A 20,834-nucleotide genomic window follows, 5' to 3' on the forward strand; every position below is an offset into this window, starting at 1 on the left:
AATATGCTCACAGTTGAAAGAGAATGTCACATGACAGCCATTCAAATTGAAAGTCTTGATTGGAATTGTTTTAATTAGGTTAGTTAAGTCAGCTTGAGTGAGAATTTAATGTTTTATTTTATTAAGGTAATATCTTGTTTTGTAGCTCTGGCTGACCTTGATCTCTTGGTAGTCCTTCTGCCTCAGATTCTTTTTTTTTTTTTTTCTTTTTTTCGGAGCTGGGGACCGAACCCAGGGCCTTGCACTTGCTAGGCAAGCGCTCTACCACTGAGCTAAATCCTCAACCCCTTGCCCTTCTTTTTAAAAGAAGCATGTAAAATCTTTTTTTATTTCAAGGTTAAGATAATGTGTGAAAATTTAAAATTCTTCTCACTCATTTAGATTGATGTACTTCGGTGTCTTTTCTGCTAAGTAGGAAATGGTACTATGTGTTACTTTTCTTATGTGGTGATATATCATTGTTAATGAGTTAGTATTGGCAAAGTGCTTTACATCTCATAGTTTTATATTGTTAATTTTCTTTATTCTTTTGTTTGAAGGTTGAACTCAATGAAATAGAGTCCCGGTGTGAAGAGTATCCCCTGACTAGGGCCTTTTGCCAGTTGATCAGTACCCTGGTGGAGAGCTCATTCCCTTCTAATCTGGGTGCTGGCCTGCGCCCCCCTGGCTTTGACCCTTATTTGCAGTTCCTGAGAGATTCTGTGTTTCTCCGATTCCGTACAAGAGCTTACCGGAGAGCCGCTGAAAAGGTTATGTTCAGAGTAAACCATTTCTCTCCTATGAATTTACTGTCGCTTCTTTTATCCAAGGAGTAAGGGCCTATAAATTTACTTTAGCTTTTGGAAGTTAATAAAAATCCTAATTCTGTTATTCCTCTCAGATTATTATTTTATGTGTCTTACAAATAAAATCAAAGACACATATTAATGATCTCTGACAGGGATTTTCTGATGGGAGCTCACAATCCTTAACTGAACACTTTGAGACAAGATCTCGCCATGTCTAATTAAACAGTTTTACTAAAATTGAGCTAAAACCTTTCTACCTTTGTTGGGAACACATGGGATGCTTTAAAGTAGGAATTGCATCAATTCAGGCTGACGTGTTAGTTTTGTTAGCAGTTCTAGGTGGTGGATTATTCACTCAGGAAAGCTCTGTTGAAAGCTGGTGGACTTAGCTGCCGTGGGTGAATGCTGGCGGCAATTCTTAGCACATTCTATGTACATCTGGGCTCTGCTCCTAGATACCTTGGAGCTCATTGTATATATCATTTGATGTAACTATAGTATTACCTCGAGGCAGGTACTATTAATGTTCCAATTTTACAGATGGAGGCTTAGCAAAGTTAAGGAACTTGCCTAAGTTCCAGGACCAGGATTTGAACATAGGACTCTGTCTTCAGATCCAAGCTCATAACCACTAAGCTATGTAAGAGACCCTTCCAGGTTCTTATGTAGTTCACCTTTAGTTTATAGTACTGTTTATTATCTCACAGAATGTCCTTGGGTATAGGAACATTTCCGCTTTATTAGTTTTCTGTTTGTTTTTAGCTCGTTGGATGTTTTGTTATAATAATGATTATAAAAAGAATTTGGTTCATGCTAATATTGGACAGTTCAGAGCAAAAGAAATTATATTACCCCTTAACCCTGTCACCAAAATAAAAATCATGATTTCTTGTCTTTTTTTCTTGTTTAACATTTAAATAACATTAGGAAGACTATCTTACAGGCTTGGCAGTGATGATACATGCCTTTAATCCCAGCACTCAGGAGGCAGAGGAAGGTGGATTTTTGTGAGTTTGAGGCCAGGGCTACATAGAGAAACCCTGTCTTAAAAAACAAAAAATAAAATAATAAAAATACCCCCCCCAAAAAAAACCTTACATTACTTTATATTCTTTGTCATATAGAATCATGGAGATTTCAAGTAATTATGAAATATTTGGCTTTTCGATTGCTGCATAGACTCCATTCCTTCTATTTGTACCTTGCATAGTCTGGTTCATTGTATTTTCACAGCGGTTACAACCATGTTTCATTGAACGTCATTTCACATGAGCAGTGCATGCTTGGTCATTACAATCTTTTCAGCAAAATGTCCTGACACATATTTTGTACTTGTTTTAAATGTCCTGTTTGCACTTTACAAGGTCGTTATGGCCAAGGTGTTAGCAGTACTGGTCAGCTATGTGCTTTCCAGATAACTTCCGCTCATATGAAGCTGCCCCTCAAACATTGCTGCTTTCTCTGCTGCCACCTATTTTATTGTCCCTGAAAGGTTTTTGTCAGGTTTAGAATGTTTTTTTTTTTTAATTGAAGCCTTCTTTAGCTTAACTTAGCTAAATATATCTTAAAATAATAGATTCTCATGAAAACATTGCTTTGTGTTGAAATAAATGCTAGGGTGTTAGAGGTAGATTTAACAATATCTAAGTTTATTATCTGATAATACCTTTAAAAAAATCCAAAGAGGCCACAGTCCTTTTATAAATAATCCAAGTATATAAATATATAATCCATATATAAAAATCAAATAGTACCATTCCAAAACTCAGCCCTGATAAAACTTCATAGTTTAATGACTTTTACAAAAGCAGCTTGCGTACAGTGTAAAGCCCTCCTGAGTTCAGACCTCCATAGTGGCGCTGCAGCTGTGCTCTGGTAGAGCAGTGGCTATGCACGCCGAGCCCAGGCTTAGTCTCCAGTGCCACAGAAGTAAGTAGACTATGTAATAAGATACCCTGTGCAGTGGATGTAGCTGGACACAGGGGTCCTTCCCTGTAAAGTTTTTTAAATCCTTCTTTAACAGTAAAATCGTCAGGGGATCATTTGGGGCATTTTGACTAGTTGTTGATTCATTCACTGTGCTGAGCCATCTCATGAGTTTCTTAGAAAAAATGTGAAATATTTGACCTTTAGAGAACTCTGGATTGTGTAATTGTAAAGTGAACATTCAGGTGCTAAAACCTAAACCTTGTAACTGAGCTCAAACTTTGGCTGTAGAGATACTTCGTAAATAGTATTTAAAACATGTTTTTCTGAAAAAAAAAATATGTTACCTTAGACAAGATTAACCAAGGTAAATTAAGATTGCATTGCATAAATTTATAAAGTACACAAGGGACTTGATTTGTTTTCTGGAGAGCAAAGTGAAAGGAATGAAAGACTTGACAAGTTCCCACCTTGGACTGTTCGTTATTACTGACATACACATTTTTCCTCCAGTGGGAAGTCGCTGAGGTTGTCCTGGAAGTGTTTTATAAGCTGTTGAGAGATTATGAGCCCCAGCTTGAAGATTTTGTAGATCAGTTTGTGGAGCTACAAGGTAATTTAATTCTGTCACTTTTCAAAGTATTCATGATTTAGTGATTATATATATAAATGCAAGTTAAGATTTATGAGTTAAATTAGAATTTAATTTTTGCTTTATTGTTTTAATCATGTTCTGTTCAAGAGAGAAAATAGAATTTTTGGGTACTGGCTCTCATGTGCACCTCAGTCTTTCCTGTGTGGAATTGCTACTCTTAATAGTTTGTGTCTCTGTCTGTGACTTGAAGCTTGCCTTCACCTGTGTTAATCCTATTTAAGTTACAGTGTCATACATTTCACAAAAACAATGGCTATAACAAAAATTCTAATTGAGGGGCCAGTAAAATGGCCACTAATTGATTCTTTATAGGCAATGACATCTGCACTAAGTCTGACACCTTTGTTTCGTCCGTTGGATCTACACCGGAGGAGTTAGTTCTCTTCCAGAACGCACATATACACTAAATACATAAGCAAATAGTATTAAACCAGTACTGATTCACTGTCTTTTGGATTGTGTACTGTTTAGGAGAAGAGATCATAGCCTATAAGCCACCTGGGTTTAGTCTGATGTACCATCTTCTGAACGAGTCACCGATGTTGGAACTTGCCCTCAGCTTACTGGAAGAAGGAGTTAAGCAGCTTGATACCTATGCTCCTTTCCCTGGTATGTGTCTGAAAGTCTCTCTGCCTTCAAAACTGTTGACACCTTCACCTTTTGTAAATAGAGAATTTACTGGAGATGATCTTTGACACTCTTTGGTACTCTCTTATCTAACAGTGCTATTTTCAGTGAGTCAGTATGAGTACACATAGACTGAATTCAGTACAGATACTTGTTGGATCTGACTACCTCATTGCAAGGTCATCTGTAGATAATTAAAGAGGTCTTTATGACTTTCATGTCTTTAACATGTTTAACTCTGAATCTGAAATCTCATGACCCTTACAAAAACACTATAGAATCTGGCTCATAGTGGTCAGTAAATGCTGCTGTTACTGTTTGGTTCCGTGCTTTCTATGCAGTTGGCTTAAAAGCATAGCATGTATTTTACCCTATTTAATTTGCACAGAAGCCTTCGGTGGTAGATCTTTCCATTTGCCAAAAAGATGTACAGACAGGGTACACTGAGAGTGGGGGTTTGAACCTAGACAGTTCGGCCCCAGAGCTCGTGTTTCTTACTGCTGTGCTGTATTGCCTCTAATGTGGCAGGGATCTGAAATAGAAAAGTCACAGTCTAAACACAGGATTGTAACTGTATAATTCACAGATAAGAAACAGTAGAAAGGCCACATTTTAAATTTGAAAGGTTGAGATGACAGGTGATTTTTATATACTTTTTGCTTCTTTATTTTCTTTTTAAAGAACCTAACCCTTTTTTAAGGATTATTTTTATTTTATGTATGTGACTGTTTTGCTTGCAAGTATATATCTGTATCATGCACATGCCTGGTGCCTGTGGAAGCCTGAGGAAGGTATCAGATTCCCTGTAATTGGAGCTGTAATAGGTTGTGAGTTACCGTCTGGGTGCTGAGAACAGAACCCAGATTCTCCTCATGAGCCCTGAGTGCTCTTAACCACTGGGCCATGTCTTCAGCTTGCTAGTGTCTTTATTTTCACAGTGATTGTCTTATTTGGAGTCGGTTTCTCACTTTGAGCACTGTTGACAGTTTAGCTGATTGTTCTTTGTTGTGGGTGCTGTACTGTGTGCTGTAGGCTTCTGTCTCCTGGATGGCAGTTGTACCTTCCTATCAGGACAAATAAGAGTGTTCACTGGGGACAAATCATCCCACTCTGAGAGCCATTGCGTCACATATCGGGATGTCCTGCATATCAGATATTTACATTACAGTTCATAATAGTAGCAAAATTACAGTTTTGAAGTAGCAATGAAAATAACTTTATGGTTGTAGGTCACCACAATATGAGGAACTGTGTTAAAGGGACACAGCATCAGGAAGGCTGAGAACTGCTACCCTAAAGGATCACAGAAAAGATAAAAGAGAAGTTAATAGCTGAATAGCATGGGCCATGGATATAGCTGGTTTTATATGGGTGGAAGCTGCTGTTTGAAGGTGCTGTTGAAAGTTTGTGAAAACAGACTTTCTGAGACTAAAGCGTCCTTTTAGTTTTTTCTCTTAAGCACATTTAGATTGTAATTTCATTGGGGGTTACAGGAAAGAAACACCTGGAAAAAGCAGTTCAGCATTGCCTCGCACTCCTCAACCTCACTCTGCAAAAGGAGAACCTTTTCATGGACCTTCTGAGAGAGAGTCAGCTGGCTCTCATCGTCTCGCCTCTGGAACAGCTCTTGCAGGGAATTAACCCTAGGACTAAGAAGGCAGACAATGTGGTTAACATCGCCAGGTGAGTGACCTGAGTCACAGCAGAAGGAGACGGAGGCCACTCTAGCTTTATTTTTCTCTTTTTTTGGTGCATATTTAATATACCACAGATTATTGGTTTTGGGCTATTTTATTTTGTTTTGAGACACAGTTTCTCTGTGTTAGCCCTGGCTACCCTGGGACTTGCTCTGTAGACCAGGCTGGCTTTGAACTCAGATTTGCTTGCCTCTGCCTCCTGAGTGCTGGGAGTCAAGACATACACCAACATGTCCTGGCTGGTTTTGACCTACTTTAATATTACCCAATTCTACTCCTTTGATTGTAATTACTCTGAGCCATACTGTGTCTTTTCTTTTTTTCTCTTCCTAGTATACTCTATGTCCTAAAAGTTTCTAGGTTTGAGATGAATAGTGTTTGTCTTTTGTAGGAAACTTGAATGTTTGGACAGTGGTAATAGAGAGCTCCCTCCAGTCCTGTGTGTGTGTGTGAGTGTGTGTGTGAGAGTGTGTGTACATATGTGTATGTGTATACATGTGTGTGTATATATATGTATGTATGTGTGTGTACATGTGTACGTGTGTGTGTGTGAATGTGTGTGTGTGTGTGTGTGTGTGTGTGTGTGTGTGTGTGTGTGTTAGCTTGTAGGAACCTTGGATGATCACTTACCTCAGCTTCATGTGGTGGTTTGTGGAGGTGCTTGTGCTCATAAATCCTGTTGTGAGCACACAGTCTTGTACCCTTGTCTCAGTTATGGTTTAAATTGCTGTGATAAAACAATGTGACCAAAAGCAAAAATTGAGGAGAAAAGTATTTCATCTTACAGCTCTCAGATCATACTCTGTCACTGATGGAGGTCAGGGAGAAACTGGAGGCAGGAACTGAATCTGAGAACATGGAGGGTGTTATTGACCTGCTCCTCATGACTTAACTCAGCTTCTTACAGCTCCCAGGACCACCAGCCTGGAGGTGGCATTGCCCATAGAGAGCTGAGCCCTTCCACATGAACCATTAATCAAGAAAACACAACTCTCTTGCTCATGGGTCAGTCTGGTGAGATAATCTTCTCAGTTGAGGTTTCCTCCTCCAAACTGACTCTGGTTTGTGTCTGGTTGACATGAAATTAGCCAGCCAAGTCCTTCTTAATCACCTATTAGTACTTGGTTTGCTACATATACAAAGGCCCTTTTCTAAATAGTCCTTGTGGGTTAAGACTTTAGATATTTTAGAAGGACATGATTCAGACTGTGGCAAATTCTTTGTGGCTAGAAGGAGGACACCTTTCTTTCATTTGTCCAAAGTGTTATATAGGGAGGTGAACCTTTGGCTTGAGTTTTCTTTTTTTCTTTTAAGAGTTATTTTTAAGAGTATTTTTAATTTTTATATGTATCTGCGTGTGCCTGCTTGTCTCTATGTGCATCACACACACACATGAACCTGCAAGTCAGAGATGAGGCTGGATCCTTTGCAGTTGGAGGTTGACATAGTGGTAGGTAGGTGTAGGTGCTGAGAGCCAAACCCAAGGTCCTTTGCTAGAATAGCACATGCACTTAATCACAAGCCATCTCTCAAGCCCCTAAGTTTTCTTTATTGAGGATAGTGAGAAGCCAAGTTTGAATACATTGTTTTTTAATGTTTTCTTCTGAAGGTATCTGTATCATGGAAACAGTAATCCTGAATTGGCATTTGAAAGTGCAAAGATCCTCTGCTGTATCTCTTGCAATTCCAACATTCAGATCAAAATGGTTGGCGATTTCACACATGACCAGGTAACTGATTTCATTGAGGGTGCTCTCTGTCCATCATAGTGTCTGGGTGAATTGTACTTTTGTTTGTGGAATGATTCTCTAAGAGTAAATGCACTCGACTGTGAATTGTCTTTGAAGTTAATGCTTTTCACAGTGTAGTACCTTCTGTAGTGAGCGCTGGGTAATGTTTACATACCAGTATGTGACTGTATAGCCACAAAATAGCTGTTACTCTAAGCATTTGAAGCAATTGGGTTTGTAGTCACAATACCTGTTTGCTGAGCTAATTATCTCTGTAGTTCTCTGGTGATCCATAGGTGTGTTATGTTGGATATTATAGAACGTATTTATGGGTCTTTTTTTTTTCCTGAGACCACGCTGCTCCAGTGATCCTCCTGCCTCCACTTCTGGAGTAGTTGACACTATGGGCTTGTGTTCTATACCAGCTCCTTTTTCTTCTGTTCCTAATAGTTTTGTTTCTCTTTTTCTCATTTGAGATGGTGTTGTGTTGCCTCAGCTAGTTCTCGCTCTGCTTAAGAGGTCTCCTAATCTGATCCTAAGGGCGGATTCTGCTCCATAGCTGCTGTGCTCTCCTCAGTAGATAGCACAGCTGCATAACTGGCTTTGTATTTCTCCTGTAAACATCTAGTGTCTGTAAGAAGTGTCTGAACTTTACCTTTTTGGATCCTCCTCAGCAGTGTTTTAAAACAGGACGGGGATGAAGACATATGCATAGGTGGTTGTGGGTCAGAGGACAGCCTATGAGAGTCAGTTTGATCTTTTACCACATACTTCATTATGCTCAGCAGCCTGTACCCTTACTCATTTAGCAATCTCCCTGGCCCTAGATCTTCATTTGGCTGCAGTTTTTGTATTATAAGACCTTTCATATGACTCTTTGCTGCCACTGTGTCAGTAGTAAGCTCTAGTAACAAATCAGAGTAGCCTCCCATCTTATAAATGCCCTTGAAGTGAGGGCACCATCAAGGCTGAGAGTTACTGTAAGATACACATGTGGCTTCTGGATTCTGGCTTTTCCTTTTAAATGGGTCTGGCTATGTGATCTAGACTGGTTTAGAACCTACGATTCTTCTGTGTCCTCTCCCTCTTAAGTGCTGGGTTACAGGTATGAGCCACTAGGCTGAGCTTTAAATTAAATACAAGTTGTCAGTACTGCTTGGAGTACACAATTCCTCCCCCCACCCCCCATATTCCTCCTTCCCTTTTCTTTTTATTCTTTGAGGCAGAGTCTCATTATGTAGTCTTGGCTGGCCTGAGACAAAGACTGGACAGGCGACTCTTAAACTTAGATCTCCCTGTCTCTGCTTCCCAGGGGCTGGGATTGAAGGTATGTTCACCACACTTGGTTCACTCTCTTTCTTCAGAGGAGGCTTACTGCATACTCAGGGTCATCCTACCTCAGCCTCTTAAAGTACACCGTGTTTGTCCTTGGCTCTCTATGTAGAGAGACATTGTTAATTTGTCATTTTTCTGTCTTTTATGACTTCAGAATGTGAGCCAGAAGCTGATGGCTGGATTTGTAGAGTGCTTGGATAGTGAAGACACAGAAGAATTTGTACGTGTAGAAGAGGGTATGGCTCTGATCAATGTGCTTTTACTTCTATATGTACATGGCATAATGAGAAAAACCTTGAAACTCTTAATTTTCTAGTGCTGATGTAAGAGAGAGATTAAGAATTTGCTAGAATGAAAAAGTTTTAAGATTGTTTAAATCAAAGCAATATATAGGTCAATCAAGAATTAAGTAATGTGGGGCTTCATATACATGCTACCTTACATTAATTTGTGTTTTGTTTTGTGGATTCTGTATTTAGGCTCAGAATTAGAAAAGAAATTAGCTGCAATCCGTCACGAAACGAGAATCCACATCTTGAATCTTCTCATCACATCTCTAGAACGCAGTCCACCCAATCTCGCCCTCTACCTGTTGGGCTTTGAATTGAAGAAACCCATCAGTACCACGAATCTGCAAGACCCAGGTAAAGCTGTACCGCATGTTGGCATCTATTTCTTACATGTTTGTTGGTGTAAGTGGTCATTTATTGAATACTGGGTTCATAGGGTAATTTACTTAGAAGACAGATGACATATGAAAGTGTTGCAGGTTAGACTTGAGGATCAAAGCTGTCTAAACAGATTTAGTGGATTGGGATTTGTCAGTGTCTGTTAGCAGTATTGAAAGCATGTTCACAGTTGAGCAAGCATGTGTTTCTGAAATTAGACTTTGGTAAAGAAAGTCTTGAGTTTGTGATGCAGAAACCCTGAGAAAAGTTGAATTTCCTTTTGGTTCCATGTAGGAGTACTAGGCTGCCCTCGGACGTGCCTTCATGCCATCCTGAACATTCTGGAGAAAGGCACCGACGGGAGGAGCGGCCCTGTGGCCGTGCAGGCGTGTCCACAGCTGGCCGAGCTGTGCTACCAGGTACGAGGGGGACTGCACCTGGGGACCAGGCAGGAACCTGAGCAGCTAAGTTTATAGATGAGAGGACAGTACCTAGGCAGGATAGAAACGAGTTCATTTATTAGTTCTTCCAGTCTTTCATGTATGGATAAACTCCGTGAGGCATAAATACCAACATCCTATAGATCTGAAGATCTTAGCATTGTGAAGAATGGGAACTATTAGGTGTTTTGGTGGGTTTTACCAGACGTACTGTGTTTAAAGTAGCTCTTTGGGGGCCTACAACAGGCTTGGGTCAAAAGATTCCTGGTGGCCATCTGTGCCCTGTATTTTTGTTGTTGTTTTTTTAGAATTCTATATTTTTTTATTGCGTTTTGTGTGCGTGTGTGCACGTATGTGTAGCAGTCAATTATTTAAACCTGTACTGAGCTCCCAGAGGGTGATCATGCTTAGCTTTCTTGCCACCTGCCCAAGTTCTCTGGATTTGTGGAATGAAAAGACTCACACGGGCTGTGTTATTCTTACTATGCCTTACTATGTCAATGACTGGGCCACTCCTGAACCTTCATGTGGCTAACACTCCCCTTCTACTCCAGATCTGGTTGGGGGAGTTGGCCCCTGGGGCCACTTTCCCTCATTCTTACATGTTTTGGGTTCTTAAGTCTGCTCTCTCTGCCTCCCTGTTGTGGTGATTCTGCACTTTCTCTCCTCTCTGTTTCTTGCCCAGCCATTGGCTGCTGGCTCTTTATTGACCTATCAAAAACCAGCTGTTAGCAGGGATCTGCAGCGGATGTGCGAATTCCCATGTAAGCACAAATCAAATCCCCAAAACACGTGTACATATCACCACGTTAGGGTGGAGGTCAGAGGGCATTTGGGAGTCAATTCATCCTTTCACCATGTCCAGTCCTGGTGATAAACTCAGGCTGTCAGTCTTGGCAATAGATGCCCTAATGCTGAATAGTCTCTCTAGCCCTTGGTCCTGACTTATGCAAAATAAAAAATGATATAGATCTGACTCTAGCCTAGTGTATCTGACTCTATAGGTCCTCATGAAAGGACCTTTGTATGCAGTGTGAGAGTTGGAAGACAACGGAAGCCTGTGGCCTTGTTTGTGTTAGACAAGTCCAGTAGCTGAAACTGCACAGACAACTTTGAGCACTGGTTTAAGGGGTATGATCAATTTTACATATATGGAATTTGTAGAGTGTTGGTTATGTCAGTTCAAAGGGATTAATAGTTGCATGACTTGAGTTTTCTCTCAAACAATGTACTGAGAGAATGTTGCTTAAAGAGCCTGATATATAGAAGTGAGTAGTAAGTTCACATAAATGGGTGACTTGTGAATGAAAATTACTGCTGCTTTGCAAATACTGAAATTTACATTTTGTAGTTAGAAATTCTGCTGACCTAAAGATGTATCACACCTGCTGTCTTAGTGTTTCACTGCTGTGAAGAGGCACCACGACTAAGACAATTCTTATAAAAGATAACATTTAATTGGTTCTGGTTTATAGGTTCAAAGGTTTAGTCCATTATTATGGTGGGAAGCATGGCACTGTTTAGGCAGGCATGGCTGGAGAATTCTACATCTTGTTCCAAAGGCAAAAAGGCAAAGACTATTTCCCACATGGCTAGAGGAGGGTCTCAAAGCCCACCTGCACATTGGCACACTTTTCTGATAAGGCCGCACTTCAACAAGGCCTTCTAATAGTCCCATTCCTTAAGCCAAGCATATTCCAGCCACCACACCTGCTTTCTACCTCATCATTTATCCTCATTCATTGATTCATCCATCAATCCATCACTCCATCTACTGGTCTTTTTTTTTTTTTTTAAAGATTTATTATCTATAAGTACACTGTAGCTGTCTTCAGACACACCAGAAGGGGGCATCAGATCCCATTACAGATGGTTGTGAGCCACCATGTGGTTGCTGTGATTTGAACTCAGGACCTCTGGAAGAGCGACAGTGCCCTTAACACTGACCCATCTCTCTAGCTCCTGGGTCTTTTTGTTGTTGTTGTTGTTGTTGTTGTTCTTGGAGACAGCATTTCTCTGTGAAGCCGTGGCTGGCCTCAAACTTACAGCAGGCTTAACTATTGAAAATACATGTCCTTTTGGTTTATTATGAGTAATTTTCATTTTTGTAACATTTTGTCTATTTACTTATTTATGAAAATTATGTACATAATGGAGATATTTGTTTGGTAGATCTACTCAATTTTTCTTGGATTGATATAAATATCCCCCTCCCCCCTAAAGTTGTATTTAGAGCTTGTATTTGTTACATGGTGAAGTTTAGACATTTTTATAGTGTTTAATAGTGATTGTTATAGTTCATTAAGTTTTACTATTTTTTTGAAGTTGAGATAAAATAATTGTGATTTTTTTTTTCTCTTTTTCAGAAGTGACTACCAGGCAATACTACTGCTAATTGAAATACTAAAGCTTAATTAACTTTGTATGTGCATTAATAAATATGTTTAGAATAAGGTCACGAATTGGGCCTGTCATATGTGACTCATTTTTATTTTGAATGAGAGTCTTGCTGTGTAACCTAGGCTGGCCTTGAATTCATCATTATCCTGCCTCAGCGCCCTAGTTCTGGGGTTATAGGCATGTCTGGCATGTCAATAGTCTGAGCTGTGTTTCACTGTGTTTTCTTAAACTGGTACACCAAGGACCTGGATTTAGAAATCTAAGTTTATGAGGCTAGAGAGGTGGCTCAGCCATTAAGAGCACTGGCTGCTCCTCCAGAGATCCTGAGTTCAATTCCCAGCCCAGATGGTGGCTCACAACCATCTGTAATAGGATCTGATGCTCTTGTCTGACATGCAAGTGTACATAATACAGATAGAGCACTCACATACATAAATAAATAAGTCTTTAAGTACTCTAGGCTTATTTTATACTTGTGATTATTTAGGTTGTTGATGCATCATAATTTTTTTACGTTCATATTTTTTTATCTTAATCAGTCCAGAAATAACGGATTCTCTTTTATTTCATTAGGTGATATATCAGTTATGTGCATGCTCAGATACATCTGGTCCTACTATGAGGTACTTGAGAACCAGCCAGGATTTCTTATTTTCTCAGTTGCAACATCTACCTTTCTCGAACAAAGGTAGGACATTGTATTGCTTTATTACTACCGGTTGGGAACTCTTTTTTTCAGAATTTGAATATTTGATTGATTGGTTGATTGATAGTGTCTTCTCTGAATCTGTGCTTAGAATTTGAAGTACTTTGCCTTGGCTGGGATTACAGGCTTATACCACTATGCCCCCTTCAATCCCTTTTGATTTGGGAGTATTTCTTACATATGAGGTATCCTAGGGACTGTACTCATTTCTAAACATGAAGTTCATTTGTATATGTAAACCTTATAGGAATAGACTGAAGTTAATTTTATCCCATAATTTTAGTATGCCTTCATTCTGTATGCGACCTGTCATGTGACATGCCACACTAGTAGCATTATGTGGGCATTTTATCTTGGAACATGTTGGTTTTGTGTTTGCAGATTGGAATTGGACAAATTGTGTAACCAGTGTATACACTGGCGTTACTTGGCTAGGTATGGTGGATTCTCATGGCCTTTGGTACTTTTCTGCTGTTACTTTGGATGCTTTTGTAGTTTCTGCGTGAGAAGCTTACTGTTTTCACTTTCTAGTGTAAAATTACATGACAATAGTCCGTTTGAGGGAATTGGTCCTTTTCTAACAAAACTTAAAGGTTATGTTAAAGGGATAAGAAAACCACTGAAATTAGAGTGTGTGTATGCATGTGCATGTGCGTGTGTGATATGTGTGAGGCTGTGCACATGCCACATTGCACATGTGATGGTCAGAGCAGCTTCTCTTCCCACTTCTCCATGAGTTCTTGGGCTTGAACTTGACTCATCAGGCTTTTGTTGTAAGTGATTTTTTTTTTCTGCTGAGACATCTCACTTGCTTGTGAATGAAAATTACTTAGAGAAATTTCACATTTATATTTGTGTCTTACATGCATTTGAAACTAAACTGCCTTGAAGTAAAACTTTGAAAAGGAATTTTAGACGAAATTATAAATCTAGTTTATTGACATGACTAAGAACTGTTCTAAGCTAATTTAAATTTTATCAAGGTTCTGTATTTTTCTTTAGATTAAAAAAATGTATTTAAAATTTTTTGCTTTTCCTGTATGTGTGCCTGGTGTATGCTAAAGCCAGAAGAATTCTGTTTGTTTGTTTGTTTTGTTGAGCCAGGGTCTCTGTGCAGTCCTGGCTGTCCTGGACTCACTCTGAAGCTACACACTATGTCTGGCTCTTTTCTCTCTCTCTCATTTCTTTCTGTCTGTCTTTCTATTAACTATTTACAAACATTTTTCTACAGTTGTTTGTGTTAATCTCTTACACATATAGTAGAACTTTTTATTTTTTATTACATTCTGTGCAACAACATTCCTGTAGAGGTTGAAGGACAACTTTCAGGAGTTGGTTCTCTCCTTTTACCGTGGGTCCAGGGCTCAATCTTAGCTTACCTTTGATGGCTTTTGGGGTTTATGTTATAAAACCGAGGGTGTCTTGAATTTGTGAGCTCAGACTATTCTCTACCACCTTAACCTCCTGAGTAGCTGGACCTATAGCCAGCACCACGGCGTAGGCACTGCAGTGTAGTTCTGAACCTTGCCTTATGCCATCAGGTTCTGAGATGGAGGTCCATATGAACTGTTGGTACATTGCTGTTCCTAGTAATTAGGTTGTGGGAAAGTGTAATGTCCTTGGAATTACCTAATTGACAAAACAGTTTTCTTTATTTTCATAATTTTATCATTTTTAGTTAGGAGATTTTGTTTACTTAAGAACATTATAGAAACTTTAAATTTGTACACATAGATAGTCCAAAAGAATAGTCACAGTCTGACTTATGTGTTATAAAATTGACTTAGCTTGGCCTGTGTTTCTGTTGCTGTGATAAATATCCATTACTAAAAGCATGTTGGGGAGGAAAGGGTTTATTTTATCTAATTAGTCTCAGGTTACACTCCGCTACTGAGAGAAGTCAGTGTAGAAACTCAAGGTAGGAATTTGGAAGCAGGAGCCAAAGCAGAAGCACAAAGGAGTGCTGCTTAGGGACTTGGACTCTATGGCTTGCTCAGTCTGCTTCCTTAACACTATCCAGGACCAGGGGCCGGATCGCCCACAGTAGGCTGTGCCCTCTAACATCAATTTCTAATTAAGAAAATACCTCACAGGCTTGCCTACAGCGATACAGGCATTCTCTCAACTGAGCTAACTCTAGCCTATGGCAAGTTGGCAAAAAGACCAACCAGTGCAGATTTAGATTGCTAGTGTTATTATTTAGTCAATTGTGTTTATGTTGTCGTCATTTAGGACTTGAAAGCATAGAACCCACCAAACAAAAATAATACTGAGCCAGGAATGGTCATACATGCCTGTAATTATGATGAGCAGTTGGGAGGCTAAGGTAGGGGGCTATGTTTGAGACTTGCCTTGGTTACATTGCAAGATTATCTTAAGACAAAAATAAAACTGAATTTGAAAACCTTCTTTTGAAAGATTTATTTTTAAATTTTGTATATATGTGTATACCTGTATTTACATGCACCACGTGCCTGCAGAAGCCTGGGAAGAGAACGGCAGAGCCCATGAAATTTCATTGTAGGGCAGTTGTGAGCTGTCGTGTGGTCCCGGGAACCAAACCAGGATCTGCTGCAAGAGTGGGACGTTCCCTTAACTATGGAGCCATCTCTCAATCCCCTTAAACTTGTTTTAAGTATGTGATTCATAGCCTTAATTATATGTCAAGGCAAGCGCTCTACCAGCTGTCTTATCACATATCATAAAATTATGTAATATGGGTTTAAGTATGTATTTTTTGGAGTAAAAATTGTTTTTTTTTAATGAATTGTTATATATTTGAATTACTTTTCAAAACAAAATACTAAGTGACACTGATGTTAAATTGCGGCAGACTTGAGAAATTACTCTGGTAATGAACTTTCTTTTTCTTTTCTTTTTATTTTTTTTGGAGACAATGTCTCACTATGTATTCCTGGCCAGCCTGGAACTTGTGTATATCAGGCTAGCCTGGAATTCACAGAGATCCTTTGTCTCCTGAGTGCTTGGGTTTAAAGGCATGTACCCCATCTGGCATAAATGAAAATTTTATTGTTCTCTCAATTTTCCATACACATAAAATAACTTCTTTTTTGTATCCTCTTTTTCTTTCATATTTTATGTTCTGGTTATGATACTGATTCAGCAATTACTGACTTTGTTTCATGAGGAAGTATCTGAAATTTATGGAATTTTCTGATCTTGTGTTAGAACTATGGGAGATGAAATTTATTTGTTTAAATTCTAGAGTATGAAATCTCTATGCTGAATCAAATGTCATGGCTTATGAAGACTGCCTCAATAGAGCTAAGAGTGACGTCTCTGAATCGCCAGCGCTCACACACACAGAGGCTTCTGCATCTCTTACTGGATGACCTGCCGGTGAAGCCGTACTCTGGTGAGCACTGAGGAGGCTCGTCTTAGCGTAGCTGTGACTTTAGATGACACTGCTTCTTCCCAGCTCTAGTATATTATCTGGAAAGCAATTAAAATTGTTCTTTGATGTCACTTTATTTTCCTTTTAACGAATTTGCAATACAAAATAGTGAAATTTGTTATACTGAATCATCATGACCCAAGCTATTTCACTGGATATTACACATGCAAATTAAACCTAAGCTTCTTTTTAATCATCTCCTTAATATGATGGGGTCTTGCTAGTTGTGAAATTCTGATTATTCTCTGTAGAGTTTTGAGTGGGTAAAATTGTGATGGGAAAAGGTAGATGAACATTGCTAGTAAGTCCTTGTAATTTTGCATCTTTATCCATTTACAAAAAGCTCTTTGACACAGAAATAAAATATATTATGTTTGCCATCTTCAAGTAAATGTAATTTTAAAGTGTACTTTTCCTTTTCTGATCTATTGCTATTGGTGCTCCAACAGATGGTGAAGGAGGAATGGAAGATGAAAATAGATCTGTCTCTGGGTTCCTTCATTTTGACACTGCCACAAAAGGTGAGGCCCTTGGAATTGTAGTACATTATAGACATATTATGCAGCTTAAAACTGCAGGATAATTTACTGGTGTCTCTAGGTTTGGACCTACATAGACGAGATATGTAAAGGATTGTTTGTTGTCAATTGCGAAGGGTTACAGAGCAGAGGAGAAGTTATCTTAGTGAGTGGCCGTGTCAGAAACAAGTGAGATTGGGATTTCAGCAGGGTTGTTGGTTTCAGAGCATAGCATGCGAATGAGCTAAGTCTGGTTTGTTCTTCTCTTCAGTGCCTCAAGTACAGTTTATTTACTTCTTGTTTCTAGTGCGTCGAAAAATTCTAAGTATTCTTGATTCGATTGACTTCAGTCAGGAGATTCCTGAGCCTTTGCAGCTGGATTTTTTTGACCGTGCCCAGATTGAGCAAGTCATTGCCAATTGTGAGCACAAGAATTTACAGGGGCAGACGGTCTGCAATGTCAAGGTGAGGGCTGCTCCCCAGAGCCTGCAGTAACTGGTTCAGACACCGAGCTGTCAGAAAAATTAACCGTACATATGTGTATATAGTAACATGTTGCTGGTTTCTGCTGTTAGTTTCTGGGCTGTTGTGTCTACAGTGAGAAGTCAAACTGAATAAATGCGCTTCCTTGCAAGCTTTGCCATCAGTCTTTCTCTAGGGGTTTCCCATAGCTAGGACTACAGAGTAGTTTTCAGTGCTTAGTTCTCTACCAAATGAATGATAGCAGCCTCAGCAGAATGAGGAGGGTATTGAGGCCCCCAGCACTAAAATACTGCCCCAGCTCTGAGGTACTACTTTCTGAAAGGAGCCGGATGGCTAATGTTTTTGTGTGCAAATTGGACTATGCAGTTAATGATACATTGTGTGCAGAGATACCTGGACCTTTTCCAGTTAGGGTGGGCTATGGTAATTGCTATGTGTCATTCACCCACCATCTGATACTGTTTTTCTCTTTTTCACTAATTATTTAGCTTCTTCATAGGGTTCTCGTAGCTGAAGTCAATGCTCTTCAGGGTATGGCAGCAATAGGCCAGAGGCCGCTGCTGATGGAGGTAAGCTCTGTGTTAGCTTGACACCTTCAGCTGTTTGTGTGCTGTACTACTTAATTTGTTTGCTTAAAAAGCTGTAAATGCGTATGTAATTAGTACGTGGCTTAAACATTAAGCTTTCAGAGAGGGCTGGTGAAATGACTCAGTAAGTAAAGGCACTTGCTGCCAAGCTGGATGGCTTGAGTTTGATCTTCAGAACCCACAGAGTGGGAGAAAGGAAGTGACTCACAGAAGCTGTTTGTTGGTCCCTATGCATTCCTGGGGCATACATCCATGTAAGGGCATTCACACATGTGAGTGACGGAACTACACACACACACACACACACACACACACACACACACACACACACACACACACTAAAACTTTCATGGAATGTTTTGTGGTTTTATATTTTTTAATATTTCAATTTTTTAAAGTTATACAATTAATAAACATAATTTAAGTGGTTTCTGAATAACTAGAAGTATTAACAACAGGAAATTGTTTAAAATGTATTATTTCCCTGAATTTTAACCCGTTTCAATATTTATGGCTTTAGGAAATCAGCACTATTCTTCAGTATGTCGTAGGAAGAAACAAGTTGCTGCAGTGTCTTCATGCAAAGCGGCATGCACTGGAATCCTGGAGGCAGCTGGTAGAAATTATCCTGACAGCTTGTCCTCAGGAGCTCATTCAGGCAGAAGATCGGCAGCTGATTATTCGTGACATTTTACAAGATGTGCATGATAAGGTGATTTACTTCCTGTGTTACTTTATTGCTAGAGACTTATGTATGAGTGCATGGTATAGGTATATACATTTGCCTTTAAGCAATACGCTACCCTAATTGTTTTTTCCATTTAAGAGTAGAAGGAAAATAGAGTTTACAATACTGATATGAAAACTTTCCTTGAGAAAGATTTATTATGTACAGGAGGAGCTATGAGCTGGAATGTTTCAGAATCATCCAGAAAGCTTTGTAAAAATAGACTGTCTTTGTTAGGGTTTCCAGTGCTGTGAAGAGACACCATGACCAAGGCAACTCTTATAAGGACAACATTTAATAGGGGCTAGCTTATAGGTTCGGAAGTTCAGTCCATTATGGAGGGAAGCATGGCAGATTCCAGGCAGGCACAGTGCTGGAGGAGCTGAGAGTTCTACATCTTGATCCAAAGGCATCCAGAAGGAGACTGACTCATGGGCAGCTAGGAGGAGGAGCTCTTACATACAGGACAGAGCCCAAGCATAGGACCTCAAAGTCCACTTCCTCCAACAAAGCCACACCTCCTGATATGCCATTTCCCCATGAACCAAGTTTATTCAAACCTACATACACGTAGGCAGATCTTACCTAGAACTACTGAATATGATTCTGGTAGTACAAAAAAATTAAGCTTTCATGAAATACCATGAATGTATATTTCAAAGCAAAAACTGCATGGAATTCTGATAAGAATTAACACCTGTTTACCATTTTTCTCTTTGAATAGTTCTTACATTTGCTTTGTTTTGTTTGTTTTGGGACAGGGTTTCATGGTATAGCTTTGACTGTCTTGGAATTTGATCTATAGATCAGATATGTCTTGAACTCACAGTGATCTGCTTGTCTCCCAAGAGCTAAAATAAAGATGTGCACCACCACCACCCAGCTTAGTTCTTCGATTTGGGGGGATAGGATAGGGTTCCACATAGGGTTTCTTTGTGTGTATCCCTGACTGTCCTGGAACTCATTCTGACCTCCAACTCAAAGACATCCTCCTGCCTCTGCCTCCCAAGTGATGGGATCAAAGACATGTGCCACCACTGCTCCCCCCGCCCCTGCACCCCTCCCTAGTTCTCATATTCTTAAGGTAGTTGTAAAGCTGTATGTGTATGAGACTTACTGAGTTCTGGTGGAAGCTGGTCTCACTGTCCCCCTTTGTACTTTAAGGTGCTGGATGATGAAGCCGCACAGGAGCTAATGCCAGTGGTTGCCGGTGCTGTGTTCACCCTGACTGCTCACCTAAGCCAGGCTGTGCGCACGGAACAGAAGCAGCCATTGGTCTCAGGACCTGCAGAGGCCCATTATGCTTTCATGCTTGATAGTTCTTTCACCTCAGCTCCTGCAGCAGAGAGCCAGCCGGTGGGCTTTGCTTCTATTGGAGATTCTTCACTTCATATCATACTGAAGAAACTGTTGGACTTCATTTTGAAGACAGGTTTTCCATCTACATTTTCTAAGCATTACGACTTTGTTCTGGCTTTGAGTGAAAAGTCTTCACTTGATGGCATGCATGTCTCTGTCTCTAGGTGGTGGCTTCCAGCGTGTAAGGACTCACCTGTATGGCTCGCTGCTTTATTACTTACAGATTGCCCAGAGACCAGATGAGCCGGACACATTAGAAGCTGGTAAAGTCAGACTGATTTTTATTCTTTTTTTTTTTTTTTTTTTTTCGGAGCTGGGGACCGAACCCAGGGCCTTGTGCTTGCTAGGCAAGCGCTCTACCACTGAGCTAAACCCCCAACCCCTTTATTCTTTTTTTAAAGATGGTAACTTCAAAAATCTAAGTCACTCCTCCATCTTTTGACTCAGCACATCTACAATTAGTACGTTTTGACATAGCTATTAGATTGCTGTAAAGTGGAGGACACATGTTTAGTTTTTAAGAGTTATGAGACTAGTACATAAACACGGTAAGAAAATAACACTTCAGTGATTCTCTAGTTTTAGAGTTGAACTGCACTGTACTGTTTGTAGGGTTGGACACTGTACAGTACCTAGCTACTGGGGTCTTAGAAAACGGCTGTTGTTCTATAGCAAGACTCTGATGCTTAAGCAATTTTTTTATTTATAGGCTTAAAGATTCTAATACTTCACTATCACAAATAGTGCTTCAAAAATCCTCATACTTGTTAAGA

At 39.7% G+C, this 20,834-nt stretch overlaps 1 protein-coding gene across 4 annotated transcripts in view; it reads left to right on the top strand.

The window, feature by feature from the left end:
- Nup205 (nucleoporin 205) overlaps window positions 1-20,834 on the top strand; it is a 65,946-nt gene that overhangs the window by 25,452 nt on the left and 19,660 nt on the right. For 3 of the 4 annotated variants that reach the window (NM_001108620.1, XM_039107776.2, XM_008762797.3), the window contains 16 exons: window positions 540-749; window positions 3,228-3,327; window positions 3,841-3,978; window positions 5,490-5,679; window positions 7,303-7,423; window positions 8,913-8,994; window positions 9,238-9,402; window positions 9,721-9,845; window positions 12,840-12,954; window positions 16,199-16,348; window positions 16,837-16,908; window positions 17,213-17,370; window positions 17,877-17,957; window positions 18,496-18,687; window positions 19,867-20,134; window positions 20,226-20,324. In NM_001108620.1, coding sequence (NP_001102090.1) covers window positions 540-749; window positions 3,228-3,327; window positions 3,841-3,978; window positions 5,490-5,679; window positions 7,303-7,423; window positions 8,913-8,994; window positions 9,238-9,402; window positions 9,721-9,845; window positions 12,840-12,954; window positions 16,199-16,348; window positions 16,837-16,908; window positions 17,213-17,370; window positions 17,877-17,957; window positions 18,496-18,687; window positions 19,867-20,134; window positions 20,226-20,324 — 2,266 coding nt within the window. Of the gene's footprint in view, window positions 1-539; window positions 750-819; window positions 1,429-3,227; window positions 3,328-3,840; window positions 3,979-5,489; window positions 5,680-7,302; window positions 7,424-8,912; window positions 8,995-9,237; window positions 9,403-9,720; window positions 9,846-12,839; window positions 12,955-16,198; window positions 16,349-16,836; window positions 16,909-17,212; window positions 17,371-17,876; window positions 17,958-18,495; window positions 18,688-19,866; window positions 20,135-20,225; window positions 20,325-20,834 lie in introns of those variants that run through there. The other variant, XM_039107777.1, reaches the window with a different exon arrangement.

This window comes from Rattus norvegicus, chromosome 4, assembly GCF_036323735.1.
Source record: "Rattus norvegicus strain BN/NHsdMcwi chromosome 4, GRCr8, whole genome shotgun sequence".
Taxonomy (NCBI): domain Eukaryota; kingdom Metazoa; phylum Chordata; class Mammalia; order Rodentia; family Muridae; genus Rattus; species Rattus norvegicus.